The sequence below is a fragment of the Nyctereutes procyonoides genome, unplaced genomic scaffold, assembly GCF_905146905.1.
Source record: "Nyctereutes procyonoides isolate TBG_1078 unplaced genomic scaffold, NYPRO_anot_genome, whole genome shotgun sequence".
NCBI classification, from domain to species: domain Eukaryota; kingdom Metazoa; phylum Chordata; class Mammalia; order Carnivora; family Canidae; genus Nyctereutes; species Nyctereutes procyonoides.
In genome coordinates, this window is record NW_026575044.1 from 31,266,028 (window position 1) to 31,275,632 (window position 9,605).

Genomic DNA, 9,605 nt, shown 5'->3' on the forward strand with positions numbered 1-9,605 from the left:
TCAGCACTGCTATCTGTAGCTGTTCATTTGTATATAGTTCTCTATTTCTATTTAATACAACATATTTATTTTTTTTTATTTTTTTATTTTTATTTATTTATGATAGTCACACAGAATGAGAGAGAGAGGCAGAGACACAGGCAGAGGGAGAAGCAGGCTCCATGCACTGGGAGCCTGACGTGGGACTCGATCCCGGGTCTCCAGGATCGCGCCCTGGGCCAAAGGCAGGCGCTAAACCGCTGCGCCACCCAGTGATCCCCTATTTTTGTTTTTTAAAAAAGATTTTGTTTATTTGAGAGAGAGAGGGAACATGAGCAGGGCCAGGGAGAGAGAGAAGCAGGTGGGGCTGGGTCCCAGGACCCAGGATCATGACCTGAGTTAAAGGCAGATGCTTAACTGACTGAGCCACCCAGATGCTTCAACTCAACACATTTTACTGTTCTAGTGTTATCTCAGCATAGACGTAAAATTTAGTGCAGAAATACGGCATTTAGCACGTCTTCATGGCATACCTGGTTAGGGCAGACTTTCCGGTTGTGTGCTACTTCTCCACAAGCCATCATATTTATGTTTTCTGGAAAATCATCTTTGTATTAATCATCCTGAATTACAACTCCACATTGTTTTATGATAAACTGAAATAACTTCTTTCATCCTCCAGGTATCCTATTTACCTTAGTCTGTGGGGGTACTGGGGCAGCTAAACAGCCCAAAGTATTTCCTGATGATTTAGCCCAGCAGAACCTCATTGTGTCAAATACAGAAGCTCCAGGAGATGACAAAATAGTAAGTAGTTTGTTCTTTTTAAAATAAATACAAAGGACAAACTTGGTTTAATCAATACTTTTCTGAGAGAAGTCCTTTTGATCAGGTGACTTAGAATACGTAAAATTTCAGCAGCCCTATGGAATAGATAAAATGACCTTGATTCTCATGGTGGTGTGTGGCCTTTCAATGTGGTCATATAGTGTTCCTTAATAGTAAAAATACTTTAGCACATCATTATTATTTCTACTTAAAATGTTTCATGATTTCAACTTTAAATCCAGTCTTTTTTAAATATTGAAACTGCTGTTTGTGTTGTAAAAATATTTCATTTAATTATTCACAGGTCATCAGCATAATTATTTTATTTTTTTTCTGGCAGCAGCAATAAAATGACTACAAGCTTTGATCAGTGTGGGAAGAACTTTAATGGAGTCTTTCTGGTTCTAATATGGTTAGAAAGGTCAAATATATGAAACAGCATTGCTAGCAAGTGACTACAGAGCTCCAACTTTGATTTCTAGCCTACTACGTGGATGAGGAACATGTAAATTTTTTACAAAAAGCATAATGATAAGAACAGGAAAGATTTAGAAAGCAAAAGTGTGTTGACATTTAATAAAGTATTGGAAAAAAAACACCTTAGACTTTCCTACAAAAGCACAGCATAGGAAATTAGTGACCAGGATGTTGGTGTTCTTATTTTCCCTGCTGATTTATTTGTATTTATTGAGATCACAAGGGTTTAATACTGAAGCTAAGATTTTTATGGCAACTCTTTTTCCTGTTTTTTTGTTCTAATCAAGGGAAATGAGATTAGACACTGAATAAGAATACTCATCATCATTTCTGTTTCTGCTCTAGTCAGGTGAAGGAGTGAATTTAAAACAAACAGGGTAAATATACGTGAGGCATTGACACTGGAATCCTCATTTTGAGCCTTGAGATTTTGGAAGGATTTAACAAACAACAATGTACAGTATTCTAAGAAATATTTAAAGAAGGAATATATATTCAGCTTTCTGATTTGTTTCAAGGTTTAGACCACTTGATATCTGCAGTTTGCAGATGCATTGGATACTGCATCAAGTCCTGGGTGAGACTCAGGATTGTGAAGAGAGCAAGATTTAGTTCTTGCTCTCAGAGAGCCTACCTTCTAACACAAAAATGTATGACATTATCTGCATGTTATTGTTGTTCGTCTTACAATTTGTACACAAATTGTTTTCATTTCAGTGTTCCACGGATGGCTTCACAACCCATACTGTGGGCAGTTCGGCTCAGGGAGTGTGTGGCACCATGGGATCAGGAGTGAAAAATGGAGGGCAGGAGAGCATTGAAATGGTGAAAGGTGGACATCAGACCCTGGAATCATGCCGGGGGACTGGGCATCATCACACCCTGGATTCCTGTAGGGGAGGACATGTGGAGGTGGACACCTGCAGATACACCTACTCCGAATGGCATAATTTCACTCAGCCCCGCCTTGGTGAAGTGAGTTTGAGTTTCCCTGAGTGTCCTACGAATTTATTTTCATTTCTCTTCAACTTTCTAAATCACTACAATTTAGTGGCCTGACCTTTATTTTCCATTAAATATTAAATCTATTAATTGGAAAATTGTTTTTCCTTAATTTCAATTTAGTAATGCTCAGATATTAAGTGGGTATTTATTTTTCCTCTTATTTTGTTTGGTGTTTAATTCTTACGAAATAGTGTTAGATATTTATTTATGTATTGGACATGAAATGTCTTATTTATTTGGTATAAGAACAATTGAAAAGAATTTTTATCCCAGTTTATATGTTTTTATTTTTAAAATATAGAAGCTATCTGTGGGATGATACTTAAATTATTTTTTTCCATGACTTTGTATTACTATTTCCCACATGACAAATCACATCACAGAAACCGGAAATGTGGTACGAGGCAACTAAAGCCTTATGGTCACTAAGCCTATCTGGAAAGATCTGGGCCCATATCAACTTGGGTTCAGTTTAACGGGTGCATTTCACTTTAGACATGATTTTGAAAGGGAAACTAATGATTACTTAATATGAATCCTTGTATACTTGTTGCTGCGTGTGAGTTTTTAAAAGCATGCTGTATAGTGAATTTAGAGATGATTTATGATATAGACCAATCATGTGCATTTTTTATATGTAGGAATCCATTAGAGGACACACTCTGATTAAAAATTAAACAATGAAAGGTAAATCAAAGCAATTATTTTTATGTTAGTAAGTTTTGGTGTTTAAAATAATAATAATAAAATATATTGTGTTTCTCCCCTGGCAGAAGGTGCAACTGTGTAATCAAGATGACAAGCATAAGCATGCTCAAGACTATGTCCTTACATATAACTATGAAGGAAAAGGATCCGTGGCTGGTTCTATAGGTTGTTGCAGTGAACGACAAGAAGAAGATGGGCTTGAATTTTTGGATCATTTGGAACCCAAATTTAGGACACTAGCAGAAGCATGCATCAAGAGATGAATGTATTCTGATAAATCTACAAAACCCAGTGACTTTATCTCCTTCCAACCACTACTTTTTTCATTACCAGCCAGATTTTTTTTAAAAAAAATACAAGATGTTATGTTTTGGGTTTTCCCCTCTTTATTTTGATGGGATCTCTTTGGCCAAATGCATGTTTACAAGATAATGCTATAAATATGTATCCAAATTTCCCAAGTTTTACAAAGTTATTTATTAGTGTCTTCCACCCAAGGAGACCTACAGATAGGAAAATTAAGGAAAATTAAGGAATTATTGTTTACATTTGAGTCTAATGATAATAACCACTTTATAGTGCAATAAAATGTAATGAATTCAAGTGTATGTCATACACTACTTAAAGTATAACCTAATAGAAAATTGTCAAGAACTTGCTTTAATATTATCTTCACTTACCTAATTAGTTAATCGTGTGGTGCTTGAAAACTGCCATTCTCCTAAACATTATACAATGTATATTGCATTCTTGATAATGTTTTCTTCTTACAACATTACCTTTCTTTTTAATGCAAAGAGAGAGTCCCAGGCAGGCATTAACTATTAATACAATTCCATTTTGGTGGAGTTTAGTTTCTGTTTTATTCTATATAAAATCCTGCACTGAGTCTATGTTTCTCTCTTAACCTCTCTTGTCAGCAAAACTTAAGTTTAAAAACTGCTAGAATGTATTTTTACTTCTACATGGTTTTGGTCCTTGATCTCTCTCTCTCTCTCTCTCTCTCTCTCTCTCTATATATATATATATATATATATATATATATGTGTGTGTGTGTGTGTGTGTGTGTGTGTGTGTGTACACTCTTCTCTCTCTCACTATCTTTCTCTTCTCTTTATTTTTTAAATTTCTACTTGGGTTGGAGAGTCTAGTATTTTAAAATGCCATCTCTCTTCTCTTCTAAAGTGAGTGATTCTGTTTGTGTTTTATGTAAGTGTAGTATTCTCTGTTTATCGGAGTAATGTTATAATGTTGACGTTATTGTTTCAGATATCTTGGTCATTGCTTCATTATTTCCTCAACAAAAGAACTTTAACTTTGCCATTGAAAATGTAAAAATAAGTCATGCTTTTATTAGATGCAATATTCTATGTTAACAAAAGGGTAATTAAAATTGGCATATGTGTGGTTCGTATATAATAGCATATTTACAGTTTATATCTTCAATGCAAGGGTATAGTTTTTAAATGAGAAATAATGATGGTTTTGAAATAAGCTTTGAGGTACAGGGATTGTGAAAGTTCTCCAGGAATAAGTATTTTACAACTTTTTAGATGAAATGCCTAGTTATATCTATCAGAGTTTTTTGTTTCATATTTTAAGATTACAGTTTTTAACAAATGTAGAATGGGCCAATCTATTTATATTTTGAAACAATAAGACAACATTAAACTTAACAGCCAACCAAATTTCAGACCATGTTTCACAGCTGATTTCAGCTAATGAATTTTTTATGTATACTAACTGCATGGACATTTTAAAAGTATTTCTGATAGTTACAATTGTTAATAATGTGCCTATCTAAAATTCACAAGTTTGGCTTGTAACAATTATTTTTAAAGGTTAACATTGGGTAATTATTCCATTATCAATTTATCTTTTTAATAGTTTTATTATTGTTCGGTCAAAATACTATTTCTCAAAGTTTTAAATAAATCATGTCCACAATGTGTGTATTACTAGTTATGAGAAAGTAAATCAAGTAGTTTTAAAATATTAGTGTGTTTGTTAATCATGTGTCTGATATGACCTTATAAGATTGCATTTGTTTTACTTTGAGAAATGAGTCTGTTCTTTAGAATCGTGTTCTACATTTTTTAGAATTTTAGAGTTTGATGTGGAGAGATCACTGGTCCATTGTTCTCACCAAATGTATATAATTTTGCTATTCTAAAGGTTGTGATGCTACGGGATATTGGTTACATAGTTTCTCTGTGTCTGTGTGGTTTTTTTTCAAAATTTCATCATAAAATGGGGGATGGTAATATAACTCCTTTCCTAGGGTGACTGTAAGACATTTGAATAAAAAATAGCTTTTAAGCATGAAATTCATATAGAGTGGTCCACCTAAAAGGCACTCCTATAATACTAAATGATTAAAATATGTCACATGTACATCCTGATTCATATTAACAAAAACCAACTAAAATAGGATAATTGAAAGTTGCTTTGCTTTACTTTAGAATGTCTGTTAATTTGAGAATATGTCTATTCATATGATTACCTCATGACAGGGTCGTAGAGATCCAGTGGTTCAGATCATATATTGCAAAGATTTCTGAAACATCTGAGAAGGATTGCTTAATTTGAAATACTATGAAACTATTTAGTTTAAATAGGATGGAAAGGAGAACATCTACTTCTTAAAATGGGCACTAATTCTAAAACCCTATAAAACTTATATATTCTTAAGACTCTTCCTGTCATGCCCTTTCTGGGCTTCACTTCTAGCTAGAGAGATTCCCTGTCTCTGAGACAAGCAGTTGCTTGCCAGGGAATTTAAGGCAGTTGGCAGTCACCATAGTAACCCTAAAAGTACAAAGACTCCAGAGAGTGCCTTGATGCGAATCCCAACTCCACCCTTACTAATTGTGGGATTTGAGTAGTCACTTAACTTTGAGTCTAGTTTCCTCTACTATATTCTCTATATTTGAAGGGATTGTAGAAGTCTATTTTATAGTTTTGTTGTCAGAGTTAAAAGAGTTAATTCATGGAAAGAATTGGTGCAGAAGGAGCACTCAATATACATTAGCTGCTATTATTATCATAAGAGAAGAAAATGCCTTAGTTGGGATAATCATAGCTTCAGTCTCAAGTTGCATTGTGCCTTACAGCTGACATTTTGCCATCATATTCCCATTCATCTTTCCCAGAAGCGTGACTTGTATTTTACCTGTGATGGCCTTTGGGAACTTCATGGCTCATAATTGTTTCTAGATCTCTCATTCTTGGTATTCAGAAAGCTACATCTTATCCATAGACCACAAATCAGTGTGATAGGTCTTGAGACTTAAATGAAAAACAGATAAAATTTCTAGTTATCAGATTTTGCCTCCTTGAGAGATTTCCCCTAAGAAATGGGAAGGGCTACTTCAACAGGTGGAAGGCAACAGAGCTGTATTGTTAGTTCAATTTAGTCTGTATTTGGGTTATCCCTGAAATCATTTTCTGCTTTATTTTTTGGATCCCCTATTTTAAAGATATTTTTTTATCTTGTTCCTGATCGTGTTGTGCAGAATCTGACTTTGACTATAGGCCTCCCTTTTAGTCTCCATCTCCAGCTTTTCTTGGGTTCCACATTGAAGTCTTGACACCAGACTTTGCCCTGGTCAACCCCTTAGGCAGCAACATACTGGAAATCCAATATTTTTTTTGTGTGTGTCTACAGCCATCATACTTATAACTGCCTTGAATAATTGAAGCTCCAAGACCCCATGCAGACATCATAAAACTCAATTCCTTTTTTATCTTGTTTGCATAGCACATTCTGTTTGTTGCCCCAACTGCTGAACTTTCTGAGAATTTTAAATACAAGTTTATTTATTCATTCATTTATATATGGCCATTTAATGCCTCCCCAGTACAGCCATGTGAGGTCTTTGTAACACAGATTGTGTGCTGGTATGACAAGGTACAAGATGAATTAGCTACTCTTCCCACCCACACACTTTACTGCAAGACGTAGTACAATGTAGTTTTGAGTGGATGTGAATATGGAATGGTCCAATGCTTGTAAAACACATCACATGATACTTGGCACATGGTAAGTGCTCAATACAAGTAAAGAAAATTCCAGATGATGCAAAACAACTTTACTATTCTAGTGAGTCAGGTTGTTTCCATTACTCCCAAGTCCAGTGTTCATGAGCATGAGTACCCTACCTTTATTGTCCTCCATTCCTCTTCATATGTTTCTTCCACAGTATCCTTGCTCAGTTCCTCAGCATCACTCAGCTCCAACAGTGGTTGTACCTCCAAACTCTTCCCTCTTCCATCCTTTCACCTGTTGCCAAAGAACAAATATGATCATGGCATTCTCCTGCATAGGGCCTTCTGTGATTTTAGAGGATAAATTTGAAATGCAAATCACACTCAAATACCAATCTTCCCTTGCCCCCCACACACATACTCTGTCTTGTGCCTTGCTCATAATAAGGCCTGCTTTTGCAGTGTCTACTCATTATCCACTTCCTTCTTGAAAAAATATGACTTTTTAAAAGATTTAGTTCAAAAACCATCTCTTCTAGCTACATGACATTTATGTGTCTAGGGCACATTGCTCTAGACACACAAAATTTTACAAAATTTTCACTTACAGGTGTATAGTCATGTGTGTATATGCATGCATAAGTGCATGTGTGTGTGTGTGTGTGTGTGTGTGTGTGTGTGTGTGTTCTTTTCATATGGGAAGCTTATTGAAGACAAGGAAAAGTGTTCCCATTTGTACGCACATCAAACTCTGGTCCATCGGTACATTCTGGTGAGTCAAATTGTATTGCCCACATCACAAAGGAAAAAAGAAGAAGATTACAAATTAAGTTATTTGATTCCTAGCAAACTATCTAATAGTCCCTTGACATAAATTTTCTATTTGAGATGTGATGTATATTAGATTCTGCATTGAATTCTTTTTTCCTCATTGGGACATCGAATACATAGACCATCAAACATTCACATTCACTACTTAAAAAGTGAAATGGTGAGATTTTGGAATGCCTTCTGCTTCTCCCTTGCGGTGGTGGGAGTGGCAAATTCTGGTTCAGGTTAGTTAATTCCTTCCTACCTCCAACAATTGCCTGACCTCAGAACCAGCTACACGACACTAAAATATAGCCCTTGATTGTTCTTGTTCATCTTCACCACTGTGTGCTCAGCATATAAAACAGTAGACTTATTATACGTTTGTTATATGAATGGATGAATTAATTCACGTAGATACCTGACTGAGATTAGACAGCAGTTTTGCCTAAGGAACCATTTATCTCCAAGGCACTTAGCTGGCTCAGTCAGTAGAGTATGTGACTCTTGGTCTGGGGGTCATGAGTTCAAGCCCCATATTGGGGGTAGAGTTTACTTGATTTAAAAAAAAATTTTTTTAAAGCCATTTCTTCCTCAATGTGAAACTCATTGACCAATGTGTAAATCTTTTTTTTTTTTTTTGATCATCTTCTCATTACAACATATTCTAACACTAGTGAAAATAAATTTTGTTAAGGGGCTAACCACCCCGCCCCACTGGGGAAAAGCAACAAAGAGCCATTCATATTTTAGAAATGATTCTTATGGGTTTGCCAAAACCAAGTTAATTATCTATAAACTTGAAAGTCAGGCCTAGACTCTGGAAGTATCTTGAGAAACCAGAAGACATGAAAAGTGATGCAGATCTCAAGAGCTTCCTGGGAGTTAGAGCAGGACAACATTCTGTAACAGGACACCACGGTGCTCAAGTGCACCACCAGAAGGAAACTGAGGGGAAAGGAAAAGACACATGTAGCCATGAGTTTGGGAGGCAGTGACTCTATCTATTGCAGTGTGAGCTGATAATGTGGCCTGAAGATAACACAAGACAGAAATGCCTGCCCTGCTGTTTTAAGGAATGGACCCAACCAGTGAATGGTGGGCTAGACTTAGTAAATAACAAGTCAGCTATTGCTTCTGTTTTTTTGGCTTTTAGGAATCATTCATGTCTCTTTTTATTTCCTCTGTCCCGGGTCTTGGTTTCAGTCTAAGAACTGAAATCTTAAAAAGTGAGATCTTGTTTTTCCTCCCTAGGTGGGTCCTCTGTCCTCATCCCCTGCCCATTAATACCCCAACAGCTGCATAACAGCTTAAGTCACTTTTCCTCAACTTTTTACAAGAGAGCAAATCAATGCATTACCCAGCTGCATTTTAATTTTTTTAAATTTATTTATGATAGTCACAGAGAGAGAGAGAGAGGCAGAGACACAGGCAGAGGGAGAAGCAGGCTCCATGCACCGGGAGCCCAACGTGGGATTCGATCCTGGACCTCCAGGATCGCGCCCTGGGCCAAAGGCAGGCGCCAAACCTCTGCGCCACCCAGGGATCCCCCCCCAGCTGCATTTTAAATTAAACACACAGCATAGAGTCTTCATGTCAAACAAAACAACATAGTGCTGACAAAATAGGAAATGAAAAGGAAACTAGTGCTTTGCATATAGCTAGTGTAGTAAGCAGAACATTTTGAGCTTATGAAAAACATTTTGAGCTTTTATGAAAAAAGACCCACATCTTATTTTATAGAGGACCATGACTGTATCATGGCTTTGGGACATACTCCTTACTTTCAAACCCATTTGGTATGTTTTAAG

General features: G+C 36.1%; 1 protein-coding gene across 5 annotated transcripts in view; it reads left to right on the forward strand.

Moving 5' to 3' along the window:
- Positions 1 to 5,205, forward strand: part of DSC2 (desmocollin 2) — a 31,643-nt gene extending 26,438 nt beyond the window's left edge. For 3 of the 5 annotated variants that reach the window (XM_055323819.1, XM_055323820.1, XM_055323823.1), the window contains exons 14-16: positions 662 to 786; positions 2,002 to 2,259; positions 3,063 to 5,205. In XM_055323819.1, coding sequence (XP_055179794.1) covers positions 662 to 786; positions 2,002 to 2,259; positions 3,063 to 3,260 — 581 coding nt within the window. In that variant the 3' untranslated portion in view covers positions 3,261 to 5,205. Of the gene's footprint in view, positions 1 to 661; positions 787 to 2,001; positions 2,260 to 2,930; positions 2,977 to 3,062 lie in introns of all 5 variants that reach the window. The other 2 variants (XM_055323821.1, XM_055323822.1) reach the window with 1 other exon arrangement.
- The last annotated feature ends 4,400 nt before the right edge of the window (positions 5,206 to 9,605 follow it).